The sequence below is a fragment of the Alligator mississippiensis genome, chromosome 5, assembly GCF_030867095.1.
Source record: "Alligator mississippiensis isolate rAllMis1 chromosome 5, rAllMis1, whole genome shotgun sequence".
Classification (NCBI taxonomy): Eukaryota; Metazoa; Chordata; order Crocodylia; family Alligatoridae; genus Alligator; species Alligator mississippiensis.
Genome location: NC_081828.1, coordinates 187,883,339 through 187,900,064, shown reverse-complemented (window position 1 = coordinate 187,900,064; position 16,726 = coordinate 187,883,339). Strand labels below are relative to the sequence as shown.

The 16,726-nt window shown below is 40.0% G+C and overlaps 1 protein-coding gene across 1 annotated transcript; it reads left to right on the top strand.

The window, feature by feature from the left end:
* The first annotated feature begins 147 nt into the window (after positions 1 to 147).
* ENKUR (enkurin, TRPC channel interacting protein) lies at positions 148 to 14,743 on the top strand. The gene is made up of 6 exons (XM_059729089.1): positions 148 to 166; positions 476 to 560; positions 4,553 to 4,698; positions 6,802 to 7,031; positions 12,020 to 12,166; positions 14,346 to 14,743. The coding sequence occupies exons 2-6, from the start codon at positions 484 to 486 to the stop codon at positions 14,517 to 14,519; spliced, it is 774 nt and encodes a 257-aa protein (XP_059585072.1). The 5' UTR covers positions 148 to 166; positions 476 to 483; the 3' UTR covers positions 14,520 to 14,743.
* The last annotated feature ends 1,983 nt before the right edge of the window (positions 14,744 to 16,726 follow it).

Sequence of the window (16,726 nt, the reverse complement as noted above, 5' to 3'; positions counted from 1 at the left end):
GCGCACGCGCGCTGAGGCGGGCTCCCGATTGGTCCGTTCCCTGTTGGATCCCGCCTCTGCCATTTTCTGCCGGGCCGTAGGCGGAGGAAGGGAACTTTCCCTTCCGGGGGAGTGTTGCTAAGCAACTGGTTCCCATAGCAACTGCGTTGTTGTGGGCAAAACCCTGGTCTCTTTCTCTGGACAGAGCCTGAGCGGGGCGGTGCGATGGGCGCGGGGAGGGGCAGGGCAGGGCAGAGCGGGGCCTGCGGGGGTGAGAGGGTCTGATGGGGGGGAGGAAAAGGGGGTGACTCGCAGAGGGGGAGGAGGGGATGGAGGAAGAGAGAGGAGCCGGTTCAAAGTGGACTGAAGTGTGTGGGGACATAGAGGAGGGGGGGAGGAGAGAGTGGAAAAGGAGGAGGTGAGAGGCAGGGACCGGGGTGGGGAGCGCGGGGCGGCAGGAGCATCCTGACACACCTGCGCTTTCTGTTCTCCGCAGAGCTGAGGATGACACAGGTGTGCGCCCAGGAGAACCTCTACAACCTCCTGCCCCGTCTGGAGGAGAAAGCTGTCAGACCGCCTCGGTACGTGTGTAAGGGCTGTTTTCTCATCCGGAGAATCGCTGCGACCAAGGACACGTTTTGTCAATAAATAGCGGAGGAATGTACTGGGCCTGCCCTGGTATAAGTGACGTTATGGTCTAGGGGCACTGAGACGGGTGGATTTGATTTAAATCAAATTGATTTAAATCATAATTTGAATCACTGGTCAGGAAGCCTCGGTTTAATCATTGTTCTCTACAAAATGCATTTTTGCTGTTTGATAGCCTTTATTCATTGAACTTCTTGAAACTTTTAGAGAGGGCTTGACTCTGTGTACACAGACTTGCAGAGAGACAATGGGGCAGATGAGAGATAACAGACCTCATTACCTACCCATCTCCGTATACTGCTGTTAACAAGGATGTTATCTCTGGAGACACAAATCCACAGTTTGAGAACTGAAACGAAGCATGACAGAGATCCTTAATGGGATCTTCTAGACTGACCACTGCGTGCCATTGGGTAGAGTGGTTTTCTTTAATTTTTACTAATCTATAGAGAAGCCCCTGGGAACCCCATAAGATTGGGCCCCTAATATAGTTCATGGCCTGCTGTGACCAATGTTGTAAAACTTTTCTAAAAAGGTTACATGAATATATTGTCTCAAATAGTATATAATTAGAAGTTATAATCCCTATTCCACGATGATATCTTTGAGCTTTAACATATTTTAAATTAAAGCCATCTTTATATAGGTTTTTAAAAAAGCAAGCGTCTTAAATAAAACTACAATTAAATTTAAAAAAAAATCTGATTTAAATTAAAAAATCATTTTTTTAAAATAAATAATTGCTTTTTATCCACCCTGCACCGAGATTTCATACAGATAGCCCTGCCTGAGACCTGAGTGGCTGGCCAGAAAATGGGGGTCTTGCAGATGGTTCTGTTTAGCAAGAGGAATTGAGGAGAGGGTTAGGAGTCTTAGATTAAGTCCTGTTTATTCACAAACAATGGACAAAGTGCTGTTTTCCTTAGCAGAGGAGGAAGCAAAACGATAACTTCCTTGCTTGCACTTCCAAGTCTGTTTCAGCCAGTACCCAACCCAAGAGCTCTCTTTCTAGGCTTTGCCAGGGTCATGGTACCAGTAGTTCTGTTCCTCCACCTGATTTGCTTCTCTGTCCATGTCTCTGCATATTGTTCCTCTTGTTTCTCCCCCAACACACACATTTACCTAAAACAATGCCCACCAAATCCCTCTGCTCACACTATACTAATACCTGAGTGTATTCACATATGTCCTATGTTTGGAGAGTGATGTGTTTGTTTGTTGTGAGGCGTGTTTTTCCTCGTGTTTATTCTGAATGAAAAGTAGCTGTTATGCTTGTCTGTTTCATTAATCCATAACACACTGCTATCAAAGTGAATCAAAATGTTAGTGTGTTTTACTGGAACAAAGATACTCAATTTTATGTCAACTAAAAGGTCCACTTTGCTAATTCACCAAATTCTTATAAGTCACTGTAGGGGTATAGCTGCCATATCTGGATATTTAAGTAGTGACAGGTAGGGCTGGCCACAAAAGGCAACAAAGAAAACCCCATATGCCACACCCTTCCTAAACTATCACACACTAACTGACTGTCCGCATGCAAGGACCTCACCCACCCTAAAACTCATTTCCCTGGGAGAGAAAAGTCCTCCTCATTTCTACAGTCATTGTTTTTTTCCTTCCCATATCTACACCATCAGAGTGGCCAAATGAAGAACACTCACATGTCTACACAGTCTGTTACAAACATGGCCTCCACATCTCTAACTCTCCAGTCATGAAATTGCAGAAGGAAGATTCCTTTTCCCTCATAATCACAGGTGCCTTACACAGACAGGTACTATCACTAGCCCTCTGTTTCCGTGTACATTTTTGCTGTTGCTGTTATAGCACCTACTCACCTGAACATGAATGATCAAAGTCATTCCTTATCTTCTTTGTGTTTCAGCTAGCTAGGCTATACTTAAAAAAAACTCCTGTTAAAATGTATTGCAAACTTTTAAGTAACATTTTTATGGTTATTTTTTCCATTTGGAAAGGCTGCTCAGTTTGGTCCAGGATTTTGGCTAATATACTCCTTTGTGGTTCAGTTTTTACCTCAGTGATGTCCTGTAGCAAGGTCAACAAAAATATAGATACTATAACAACTTACCTACAAATGCAGTCTTCTTTTTTGTTTCACTTTAGGTTTTTGATACACATTTATTTATGCTTTTCATCAAAGCAGAGGCAGGGTGTCACTCTGCCTGAGAGATGTAAAGAACAGAATTGTAAGCATACAACATACAAATTCTTCTGGGTCTAGCTTTTATGGGCTTTAACTTGCACTTGTTGAAATCAGTAGCAAAACAGCCATTTCAGCATTTCATAATCTTCCCCCCTATGCTGTATTAGAAATATGTGATACAGAAATAAATCATTTTCTTTATTGCCTTATAGTAATGATCCATCTAGGCTATTTTCCAATATTAGCTCATAGTATGTACTTCAGAGGAAAGTACAAGAAGCAGCATAGCAGATGAAAATGTTATAATTTATAGAGAGATACTTCTATCAACTCTCATCAGTACTCAGTTGGCATATTTTCTGAAGCATGAGATGTTATATTAGAGTCAGCAACATTTTTTGGGCAGAGTGCCTAAAATACCCACAGTCTCAACTTGTAAGATATTGGCATGCCAGGGCCAGATGGCAGAGGAGACACAAGGGGCCTGATCCTTGTTGTGGCACCACAGTCCCAGCCCTTCTCCGCCATTTGTCCTGAGGCATGCAGACACCTGCCACTGGCAACAAACCAGGCTGGGGCTCTATAGACCCTGGTGCAGCTGCTTTCAGACTCCTAGCTGCTAGTCACAGCCAGCCTGGGCTCTGGGCAGACCCCTGCTGCCTGTCATAGAGCCTGGGCTGCTTGCAGCAGGAAGGCTCCAAGCAGCTGCACTGGTGTCTGCGGAGCCCTGGCCTAGCTCATTTCCAGTGGCGGGTGTACATGCATCTCAGGACAGATGATGGGGAAGGGGCCTGGGCTGCACTACTACAACAAGGATTGAGTCGCTTGGAGCTCCCTTGCTGACCACTTCAAGGCACATGTTTCAAGCAAAATGCCTTCACGTGCCAGGCTCTGGCGTGTGTGCCAGGAGTTGCCAAGCCCTGTTTTATATACTTTTAAAATATATTTTCATCCTATTGAATGTAACTATGGATATTTTCGTTAACGATAAAAATATTTAATCCTCTGTGAAGTTTGATAAGCTTAATGTGAGTTGTTATGATGACATCCAAGGTATGGCTTTGTGTTTTGTCCATTGAGAAAAGCTGCAACTTCTAAATCTTAATAACTTCCAATAGTGCAGGCGCACTAACCTGAATTGGGAAGGGGTGTGGTGGTGAAGTATGGGAGGGGGTGACATAGCCACTTCTCCTGAGGAAGGGGTGTGTGCACACGTGCCTTGGCTCTGCACTGGACCTGAGCTCATGACTGGCTGATAAATATGTGTGGACGTGAGTGGTCGGGGGCTGCGGGGCTTGAAGAGGTACTGTATATTGTGTACAGCCTTCCTAGACTCGGTGTTCAAATGTGGAAAATTCCATGAACATAGTTGAAATTTTCACGTAGAAGCATACTAGCAGCATATTTCCAATAATAATTGGACAAAATACAATGAAGCCAACATGCAAATTCTAGTGATCAGAAAACATTCAAGTACCATTAAATATAGCTGCAGGAAGCAGGTCGTTTAAAAAGAAGATGGAGCAAAGTATACAGCACAACATAATGATTTATCATGATGATAAAATAATGGTGTAATGTCTAATCATACTTTTAATAAGGAAAAGCTCAAGTGTTTTGAGCAACAAACTGCATATAGATAGTTTTATATAAATATTTTCTATAGATAAAGACTTAAAAATATATTTTCAGCAGAAAAATAATTTTAACTGGTAGTCTGACTTCTAATTTTTGTCTTTCTATTTTTTAATATTATAGATATATATCAACATTTAGATCATCTGTGAAGTATGAGGCACAGAAAAATAAAGCTCCTTGGAAAACCATTGGACCAGAAAAAGTTGAAGTACCTTCTCCAAAAAACTTTCTTCTGAAAGGTTCAAGGGAACCAAAACTACTACAGAGTATGTATTTTTAGGATTGATAGTCTCAGTATGGAAAACATCATTACTAACTTGAATGTTCTTTAAGAAAGTTTCAAGTAGCTTCTATATGTTGAGACTGTTTTGTGTGCTCCCTTCAAACATTCATGATTTTACAATGTCCGTTTTTTTTTATATTTTTCTTTCTCCTTTCACTGGGCTTCAGGTACAAAAAAAAAGCCCTTCTATGGGCTTAGCCTTGTTTGTTGAAAGAGAGCTCCTGGTGACAGCAGCTTTGGCTTGCTGTTTGGACATAGGAAATAAGGATTCACATTCTGGCTCTGCTGCAGACTGTTTGACCTTAGACAAGTCCATTAAGTCTCAAGTTTCAGAGTCGCTGGGCACTTCCAACAGCCATTGCTTTTAACAGGAGTTGAAAGTACTAGGCACCTTTGAAAAAATCAATTTAGTTTTCAAATATTGCTGCTGTGAGGGATATAGAAACACTCAGAGAGACAGGGAAAAAAGTAAGGTAGCCAGCAGTCTGAATCTATCTAAGAATACTTTGCTTGGGCAGTGTACAGTTTCACTAGTCATGTATTCTTGTCTTGGTGAGGTGTTTCTTCTAAACTTTGCCACTACAAAAATCCTTAGGGCTTTGCCCAGAGCAGAGTTGAGACATTTGAGATCCAGTCAAACTTTTGTTTTTTCACACTTACTTGTTGACTTGTATGACTAAGGATTCACATTACCATTTCTTACTAATGGGAGCTTGATAGCTGAGATTTAGGAGGTCATGACCTGTCTTTTCCTATCTTCCACTATCAAATTCAAGAAAACAGCTTGTTCTATGAACCAGAGGAATGTTTTAATTCTGGTAGCTATATATACCTTCTGATTTATGGTTGCATGACTTGTGTTGCACATAATCTTCCTCTAGGAGTAAATCCTCTTTTAGTTTCTCAGGCCTACACTTTTGAAATAAAGAAGTTTTCATTCTCCATTGCTTAGAATTGTTTTTCCTTTCAGAATGCTCAAAAAGCTTGGCCAAATTTTCTTTTTTAGTATGTATAAATGAGGTTCTTCATATTTATCCCTTATGTTTTTGGAGGTACCTGATCCCTCTTTTCTGATATTCAGAAAAGAAAAGGCAGAAAGTCTACTGTTGATTTAATTAGTACGGGCAGAAACTTTCAGCCCTGACCAGTGCAGTGTATATTACAGATCTGTGTATTAGAAGGGACATCTCTCAAGATATTTACTCTCTGAAAGTGCAAATCCTAGATGATGGTATCTTTGAAGATAAATTATCATTCACCTTGTAATTCTGCTTCTTTATAAAGATATTGTTTTTTAGGATTCATGCTCATCTATCTGCTTCCAGAGTTTGGGAGCTTCAGAATATTTTGCCTTTAAGGTTGTACATGGGTGAATATTTCCTCTGTTGCTCAAAAAGGACCCACAGTTGAGCACTCCACTACGTTGCACCATGCATACTTGCTTATTTACCTGCATTGCGGGGTATGGGGAGTGGGAGAAGGTGAAATCCTATAAAACTTTAGAGCTTTGACAGCTCCCAGCCAGTCTTACTCTAGATGTTTGAAATCTGAGAGGGAGAATCCTGTGAGACAATCAAGTTGAACAAAATTACAAGAAAGGTATGTATTATATGCTATAATATGTAAAAAGAATCTGTAAAGAATTGAAGATATTACAATATACATAAAACCGTTAATGTCTTGGATGACAGTACCTCCTTATTCTTTAGGAAAAGACAACTGTTATTCTTAGCTTCTTACCATTTAAGTATATTAAATAGTATCATTCTACTGCAGTTAGCAGAAAATGTATGGAAGAAGTCTTACAAGGTGGTACTTATACATGGATTTTACCATGCAAATTCTGACTGGAAACTATACAGCTTTTCTTAGGTTTAGGACTTTTCCCATATCCAAAAAACTTATAGTAGCTTTTTACTGCAGTAGTTCCCTATTTATTCTTATGTTGCTGACTAACTGGTTTACATCTTTTGAGTGATTTTGTTCATTGTTGTTTTCATTTTTAGTTGTTTCAGTTTCTTGAGACATCAGAAAACGTAAATTCTTTATAGTTGTAACAAGGATCCTTAAATGCTTAATTCCACAGGGCAAAAAGATCATGGTTCTAAAAAAATCTCAACATTACCACCAGTTCCACAGAAGACAGATCACCCAATTATAGGTGTGCAAGTTAAAAAAAATTTTATACGTACAAATGCAGTTGACGCTGTTATGGGAAAGCCAAAGACGTATCAACCTGTTTGTGTTGACAGGAGACTAGGAGACAAATATCTCCTTGAAACTTCAGGACTTGTTCCAAAATTTATAAAAAAAAAGGTATGTTTTGTTAGATTACCACAGAAGTACCTGTTTTAGATCACCTGTCACTTTTCATTATAAAAGACACTTGTGATGTTTTTGGTAAGTTCCAACACCTCTCTTGTTTGCGGCAGATTTTTGCCATTCATCAGAAAAATACTGGGATCAGAAAGGTGTCTTTGTCTATGATTGTTTTTTTCAGGTTTGTTCAAATAAAAGTTTGTGAAAATTGGCATTGCCCTTTCCTTGCTTCCATTGTCAGAAGAACGTTGGCAGCATGCAAAAATAACAACTATAGATGTTCTAAAGTTCTGGCCCTGTGCAACTGCCAAAGCAAGCTTAAACATTGGGAATTTGAGGAATATACATTATTTTTAGGAGGTAGGGATAGATTTCATAGATTTCATAGACTTCATAGACATTAGGGCTGGAAGGGACCTCGGAAGATCATCGAGTCCAGCCCCCCGCCCAAAGGGCAGGAAGTCAGCTGGGGTCATAGGATCCCAGCAAGATAAGCATCCAGTTTCATCTTGAAGGTGTTCAATGAAGGCGCTTGAACAACCTCCGGTGGCAGGCTGTTCCAGACCTTGGGGGCTCGGACAGTAAAGAAATTCTTCCTTATGTCCAGCCTGAAACGATCTTGTAGTAGTTTGTGACCATTCGACCTTGTCATCCCTTGGGGCGCTCTGGTGAATAAACGTTCCCCCAGATACTGGTGGTCACCCCTGATAAACTTGTAGGTGGCCATCAGATCACCCCTGAGCCTGCGCTTCTCCAGGCTAAAGAGCCCCAGGGCTCTCAGCCTGTCATCATAGGGTCTGCTTCCCTGACCTGTGATCATGCACGTGGCTCTTCTCTGGACTCTCTCAAGCTTCTCCACATCCTTTTTGAATTGTGGAGCCCAAAACTGGACGCAGTACTCCAGCTGCGGCCTCACTAAGGCCGAGTACAGGGGGAGAATGATGTCCCAGGATTTGCTTGAGAAGCATCTATGGATGCAAGCCAGCGTTTTGGTCGCTTTACTAGCCGCAGCATCGCATTGCAGGCTCATGTTCATCTTGTGGTCAATGATGACCCCCAAGTCTCTTTCTTCCATAGTGCTAACCAACATAGCACTGCCGAGCCTATAAGGATGCTGCGGGTTTTTTTTCCCAAGGTGGAGAATCTTGCATTTATCGGCGTTGAACACCATCAGATTCTCGTCCGCCCACTTGCTGAGCCTGTTCAGGTCAGCCTGGATCATCCGCCTGTCTTCTGGTGTGGATGCTTTGCCCCAAAGTTTGGTGTCATCTGCGAACTTGGCCAGTCCGCTTCTGACTCCAGTGTCCACATCATTAATGAAGATGTTGAACAGTATGGGTCCAAGGACAGAGCCCTGGGGGACCCCACTGGTCACAGGACACCACGATGAGTGACTTCCATCAATTACTACCCTCTGGGTCCGACCCCGGAGCCAATTATCCAGCCAGTGGATCATGGAGGACCCAAGGCGACAATTGGCCAGTTTCTCCAAGAGACGATCATGGGACACCAGATCGAAGGCTTTTTTGAAGTCAAGATATATGACATCAATCTCATCTCCCTTGTCCAGGTGATAGGTCACCTGGTCATAGAAGAAAATGAGATTGGTCAAGCAAGACCTACCCGCAACAAACCCGTGCTGGCTATCCCTTAAGATGTTGGCGTCGGCCAGTCCATTAAGGATGGCCTCCTTAATAAACTTTTCTAAGATCTTCCCTGGGATAGAAGTCAGGCTGATGGGCCTATAGTTAGCCGGATCCACTTTCCTCCCTTTCTTGAAGATAGGCACCACATTGGCCTTCTTCCAGTCTTCGGGCACTACACCAGAGCGCCAAGAGTTTTCAAAGATCCGCGCTAGAGGCTGGGCTGTGATGCTTGCCAGCTCCTTGAGTACCCTGGGGTGAAGATTGCCAGGGCTGGCTGACTTGAAGGTATCCAGCTTCTCAAGATGTTTCTTCACGAAGTCAGCATTAATGGAGGGCAGGGGATCACCCTCACCCGGACTTCCTGGCCCTGTAGCGGGCATGGGCATCCCATGGGGCTGATGAAAGACCGACGCAAAGTACCTATTTAATAGGTTGGCTTTTTCCTGGGCGTCAGTTGTCAGTTGCCCCATCTGGTTCAGCAGGGGTCCAACGTTGCCCCTGCTTTTCCTCCGGCTCCCCACATATCTGAAAAAGGACTTTTTATTGTCCTTGATGCTCAAAGCTAGCTGGAGTTCAGTTGCAGCCTTGGCTTTCCTGGTCAGCTCCCTACAGGACCGGACCAGTGCAGAATAATCCTCCTTGGAGTTGACTCCCATCCTCCATTCTTTGTAGGCCTTTTAGATAGTTCATTTAGATTTCCTCCAGCAATTTCCTCTGACCTAATGCCCCCAATTAGCTCATACCCCCATCTGAAAGAACAGTATCAGGAAGGAGCACCCCACATCCAAAACAGATGAGAAAATACACCACTAGGATCCCTCTAATGCTCTTTGGGTCAACAGCGTTCTTCTGTAGTCCTGTAGCTCTGCAGTTCAAACCCTGCAGATGATATAGTTCCACACAGTAGACATCTTTTTTGCCCATTGTTTCTTTTAAAACCCTAGTAAATTACAGACCAAAACACATTCCAACAGCATTCTTTAGCTTAGGAGGGGATCTTTGATGTGTACATCCACAGCAAAAGAGGAATATGAAAGAGGGAGGAGCAACTTGCTGCTTTCTTATAGCACTCATGGGCCAGCCACTCAGGCATGATCACAAGTCAGTGCCTCATTTATATAACAGTTTCAGATGTACTAAAAGCTTTTCACTCATATTTGTTCCATTTCCCAGGTTTGGCTCTATAGGTTTGGCTCTATAATGGTAGTTTTGATGTAAAATAACTGCTTACATTTTACAGTAACTAATACAGTTTCTGTGTGCTATGTAAAATTTGCATAACCCACTCTCCTGTGGAGAACAGAGTTTGCTCAGAGTCGCTCATTCTCATTCTGTCCTAGGCCAAGAATGAGGGATTGTTGCCAGTTAGTTAAAAATGAGTACCTCATATTGTGCCACAGAAACATCAGCCTTTATAAGGAATGGTAGTGTTAGGTTTACAGGAGAACTCCAACTTTTATTTCACTGGAAATATAATTAACGTGTCAGAACTTTGACTGATGGGTGGAAGAATAAAGCACAAAAATGTCTGTCACCCTCTGCCTTTATAGGGCCTTTACAGAAAAAAGAAAAAATGCTAATTGAGATGGTTATTGGTTTGCTATGTACATAATCTTCACAAAATGCAGTCTGTCAAAGTGCTGGTAGCATATACCTCATCATTATATATTAGCTCACTGTTCATAAATATTAATTCACATATAAATCCTTGGAACTTTATGAAAGGATCAGGATTAATATCTTCATAGTCTCCCTTCACTTACGAATTTTGGGTATGGCTAAGAAGTACAATATTCCGTTTGTGCAGCTGTGCATTTTAGCCAAGCACACCCATCTGCATACAAATGAGCATCTGTGATATGTCTGAAGTGGGGAACAGGTCATAAAGCTAGCAGAATATGCGAAGTGACCTCCATTAGTATATAGAACAAAATATTAATTTGAAAAGCCTTACAAATATACACAGGAAGTTGTGTAACTTATGATTGTTTAACCAACTAGTTTCTGCACGATTTTATGTTTGACATTACATTAATATTTCTAACATCTTTGTTAGATCCTTTAGAAATTATATCAGTAATTCTCAACCTTTTTGGACTCAAGGCACCGCTGGATAGATTTGAGGTACCCCTCGGAAAATGCTACCTCTGAGTTTTCACTTGTATTTTTGACTACAGAGAAAAGTTGCAAAGAAATCAGAAAGATCACAGCAGGGCAGAATGCTTTTATAGCTTCAGATCCTTATTTTGAAATCTCTGTTTGTTATGTGAATCCTGCTTATACACCTCACAGTGCTAATGTTGTGTGGCACCCCACAGTACCCTTGAAAGGATCTCAATTCACCCTGGGGTGCCACATCATACTGGTCAGAAACCATTGGATTATAGTTCAATACATGAAGTCACATTGACATCAATAGGATTTTCATCTGTTATGCATAATATAGAGAGAATTCTAGGGCCAGAGCATTCCTGATTGCTTAACAAGTGAGCAAATATAGGGAAAGGTACTAAAAATCCTCCTGGGCCTCATGTCACCTTAGTGACAGTGAAGCATAGTGGTAATGCTGTCCAGCATCCCTGGGGTCACAAGGCACCCCAAATTTGGTGGGGAAAAGCCAAGACCATGATCCCACCTTTTCTAGCAGAGCTGGCTGCCTGCAATGAGAAAAGCATAGTGCATCATTGTAAAGGATGATGCAGAGGCTGCGTTCACCCTGAACACCTGTGACCTTCTGAATGGATTTTCCCTCCTTGGAATTCAACCCTGCCCAGTGAAACTGATAGTTTAGTCTACCACCCCCAGTGCAACTCTGCCTGTCAGTCATAACTGAGCCCATCATTAGCACACATGCCATATTAAAATATGTAAGTCCTTTTCATGATATGTAATGTTTTAGTAAAGATCTGTGCATAGGAAAAAATTCAAATAATGTATCCAAAAACGAATGTTACAGTGTGGCATGTACTGTTAATAATGTAAAAATGTGAAAAAGTGGTGCTGTGGTTAGCAGATACAAAGCTGTTTAATATGCCAATCTCATAGTGGTCCTTAGAATGGAAGTTTTGGGGTTTTTACTTTCATGCATTTCGAAGCCCCAAACATACAGGTGAAGAGACTCTTTCAAAGTCTATGCAAAAATCAGGCTTAATGCTCCTCAGACGATAACATTGACTTTTTTTTTATTGTTCAATGGTAATACATAATATTCCAAAATAATACTCAAAACCAACTTTGATTGTAACCTTAAATATCATTACAGATAATATTTGTTATAGAAGTATCTTTGATTTTTTTCTCAGATGTGTCAATGGGATTTAATTCCCTTTATCCTTACAGGATTATGGTATTACTCCCAAATATATAATTAAGCGAAATGAGGAAGTAAAGAAAGCACAGGAAGATTATAATGCCTATTTCAAAGAGGCTCTCAGAGAAAAAACCATGGAATGGATCTCTGATGAGGAAAGGGAAAATGTCCTGCAGGTATGCATTGTGTAGTAGGTTACGTACTGATACAGAAAAAAAGACAATTTAGATTGTTATTTCCATATAAATAACATGAAAATATATAATGTACCAAAGTATTGTTTTATGAATAAACAGTTTTTCAGGTGGGTTGGCTACTTCCTCACTAGATGGAGCTCTAGAGTAGCGATAAGTAGAACTGGGCAAATCTGACCTGTCTCAAATTTCATAAGTTTAGGATGTTCTGAGGTTCAGATTTATAGGTGCTTCTGATCTGGGACTTCAGTTCTGCCCTGTGAGCGCACCTCTTTGCCTTTATGGGACTTAAGCAAAGTCCATAAAGCTTCTGAGAGGCACAGATCTAGCTACAGGACAGAAAGTCCTTACTCTGAAATCTTACAGAAAAAAGAACTGTACTTCTTTTTTCCAAGTTCATGTCACTATCTTCTTAATCTCCCTTTCTGTCCTTAGTCTAACCAGTGAGGTCACCATGTAAAGTCACACTCTTAATATGTGGCCAAAGTAGTAGGTAACATTCCATTGCAACATTGTCAATACTGGAAAGATTATATGTCAGAGACAAGAAAGCCAGTCTTTTTCTGTTTTTATACAATGGATGATAGAAGTGGTGAGTATTTTTTTTTTAAATCACATTAATATATATTGCATTTATTGTTGAGGTGACAGTCATGTCAGCACCTGTTTACTCTGGTACTTGTGATGTTGTTACTCCTTTTGTTTGATAAAAATTATGCTCTTACGTTTTTCAATTAGGAGAACATGAACTGAAACGTGTTTTAGTTGGTTAAAGTATTTTCAGATGTTATTTGGATAAAACCCTACTATATTTTAAATTTGTTCCAAAATGTTTACAGGATTATGGGTCAGATGATTTATAAAGTTACAGTGTCATCAGGAGTGATTAGCATGCTTAGATTATACAGTCACTGCCTCACACTCACATGGAGATACACATGAATTCCAATCTTGTAAGATAGTCCATTGGGTTGGATGTACCACTATCAAGTTTTACACAATATGTGGTGATACATATCTGAGAACAGAAGCAAGGTTTATGATCATACAGCAAATAAAAGGAAATAGCTGATTTTTAAAAATCTGAAATTCCACATAGTTACATTATACCCAAAGCAAGTATATGTGACAAAAGGCTAGAATTTCTATAATATATATGGTATGTACATCTCACAGATACAGCCTTCATTCTCATTTTTATATAGGGTTAGAGCTTCAGTTTGCAACCAAGCCTGTGGGTCAAGCACGATTGCATTGTGTCTAGCAGCTTTGGAGGGAAACTAATATCACAGCCAGCCTTTTGGTTTCCCTACTGCTTGTGAGGAAGTTAATTGCAATAAGCTGCTATTCTAGTCGGTGTTAAAACTGCCTTTTTCAGTGGTTCATGCTGTAAAAAAACCCCAAAATGACATAAATGGATGACAACTAAAAGTTTAAAAAATACTTTGTTATCATTATTAAATGCAAGAAAGTAAAGAATGTCATGTATGCTGTGTTAGAAGCTACAGGCAAGTATTCTGCTGCCCTTGATCGTAAAGAAAGTAGCATTGCAAAACAGCAGATAAAGTTATGCTCAAATTGTGTTCTCAGAATCACATATTGCTATAATTTTTTAAAATTTGTTTTATGTATATTTAAAAAATAATCATGCAAACATAACACAACCATACACAAGTACACTATTTGAGCACATAAAGTTTTATAATGCCAGCATCTCATGAAGTTTGCTGAGACTAATGAAAGCTTGTGCTATACATAGCTGATTTAATTAGTTTGTAAGGTGCAAATCTACCGTGCCTTCTGCCTGACATGACAACTACTTTTCTCTGCTGATAGATAACTTCTGAATGTCATTTTAAAGCCATACCATTCATTTTCCATTAAAATGCATGCCTCATCTAGGTCATTCATTGTATTTTAGTATAACAGGCCAAATTCCTCTTTGCTGTAAGCATGTTGACTTTTAAAGGGATTAATGGATTTGGCCCAGTTATTGAGCCCAATAAAGTTTATCCAGATGTTTATCAATTATTTTAATGTCTATTGATTGTGTTGAGGGAGGTGATCACTTAAGAGAGGGTAACATGTCTGTTTATATTGCTGTAAATATATTATAACATAAGTTACTTTCATAAGCTCCCTTTTCATGTAATATATCTAGGATCTGAAAAAGGCCTGGGAAGAGACACACCATGAGTTTCAGTGCCTTTCTTTAGAAATAGACACCCTACCAAAGAGGATGCATAAAGAACGCCTGGAATCACATCTGAAACAGCTGGAGCACGACATTAAGCTAATTGAGAATCCACATTGTATCTATATTCCAAAGAAATAAGGACTGTCTTGCATAAAATTATTTTTTATCAAGAAGAAAATATAAGTGCTAAAAGAAGAAAATGACAAGTCCTAGTTATTCAAAGGAAGAAATTAATTTATGCAAGTGTATTAGAATCTTATCAAGTTGTAGCATTTAAATAATTTTTCATCTGGATAATTCATATATTTTTTCAAATAAATTTTTCATTTAGTTTAATCTTCAATAAAGAGCTATGAGTTTTACTTATTAGTTGTTATTTTTTATCTCTTTCCTATGAGGATTTTATTAAATACTGAGAGAGAGCCTATTTCTTGTATGTGTAGAGAACTTACATTTTGCATGGAAAATCTCTAAAGCAAACTTGATGAAAAAATGAGGATGGGAATTACCCTAGACTAGATATTAAAAACTGCTTTAATGGAACACTTTTTGATGAATTTATAAATACTATTTATAAATAATTTGGCTTTTACATCACCTATATGTATTCATTTTTATTACTAAGAACAATTTACAGCTACAGCATGACAAGTACTTTTTGACTGCTTTCATTGTTCAACTGAAAGTGAGTCATATCTTGAGCCCAGTATAATGTTGGCACATTCTAAATTTCATACATTTACAATAAAACTTTGGTTTTCCACATTAAAACGTAATGCATTGTTTGTAGCATCACAATCATTTCCATTGCAGCTACCAATTGTGATGTCACAAGTAAAAACAGGTAGCCTGATTCAAATAAACCCTTAAGAGCTTAGTTCTCTCTCTTACACTAAGCTCCTGCCCCGCCCCCCCACCCCGCACTGGACTGGTTGTATAGAGGGAATTTGAAGGAAGTACGAAATTCCAGTCGTACTCAAAACCTGATCTCTGCATATTCAAAACTGCCCATGATGTCTGCTACAGGAGTTTTAGCTGTGTAAAGAATATAGATTTGTATCCAAATAATCCATTTAAGCCACTGTGTTTATTAATGCAGTATACATAGTATGGCAGCACCTTTTTAATGAGTACCTACATCTAATGTATATTCATAATGATTACTTATACTGTATATTTTAACAAATAACACAGACTACAGTATGTATTGGATGGCATTGTATTTGTGAATGAACTACAGAGGCCTTCAGTAAACGGTTTAGTTTGATTAGAATAGATGCTTCTAATTGCTGTAAAGAAACAAAAATGGCACCCTGTTTCAAAATTAAGTACATTTACTCTACAACATCCCAACTTCTGGTTATTTATAGAATTTTGGACTCGGCAGGGCTGCGGATTAGGATTTGGTTCCCTCATTTGGCAGTATATTGGCCCATCACTAATCTGCTTAGGCAGCCCTCCTGATTTTTGCAGCATAATCTATTATAGCACTTCACAGATGGCTATGTTGAAAAGTAGGATATTCCCTTCTTGACACACAACTTTTTTTCATTTATAAAGAAGTATACGTTTATGAGAATTAGCTGATCTAATTATGGAAAAATATGTTATTTTGAGAACAATAGAAATAAAAGGCATAAGGAAAACATTTTTATCCCTTAACTCTTTCTGGGAAGAATGTAGCTCTGTTTATAAGTTTAGGAAATGCCAATGGTTGAAGCTGCAGTATTCTTGAGTAAGCTCGTATGCACTGTCAATGCAATTAACGCAACAAAGGTGAATAAATTCAATTGTTGCGTCATTAGAATTCTTCCTTTATTAGAGTGAACTAAATAACAGTAAGAGCAAGTTCTGAGCAATTTTTATACAACACTGTCTTCAGATATGTATGGCACATCTTGACTTTGTATAATAATCTGTACCTTTACGTGCACAGACCTTCCAAGAGAAGAGACTGTCAATGTTTAGACCCATTGGGCATGTCCAGATGAGCCCTCACATGCCTCTTGCAGCATCTCAAACCCCTTTGAGACACTGCAAGAGGCATGTGCAGGAACAGGAAAAGGTTCCCCCCGCTGCAATTTTGCAGCATGGAGGGCAAAATTAGACCCCTGGATATCCAGGGGTCAAAAAAGGAAGAAAATGGAGCTAAAAAAAGCAGGGCAGGGCACAGTCCTGGACCATACCCTGAGGCAACCAAAGGCTGGGTCCTCCACAGAGACACTGTGGCTGCCAGAGCGTCTCTGTGGTTGGCCCTTGCCCTGGTTCTGAAGTACGCTGCCTGCCTGTGCAGGCCAGGCAATGTGCCAGCAGCAGGACTCCAGAGCAAGTAAGTAAGGGGTCGG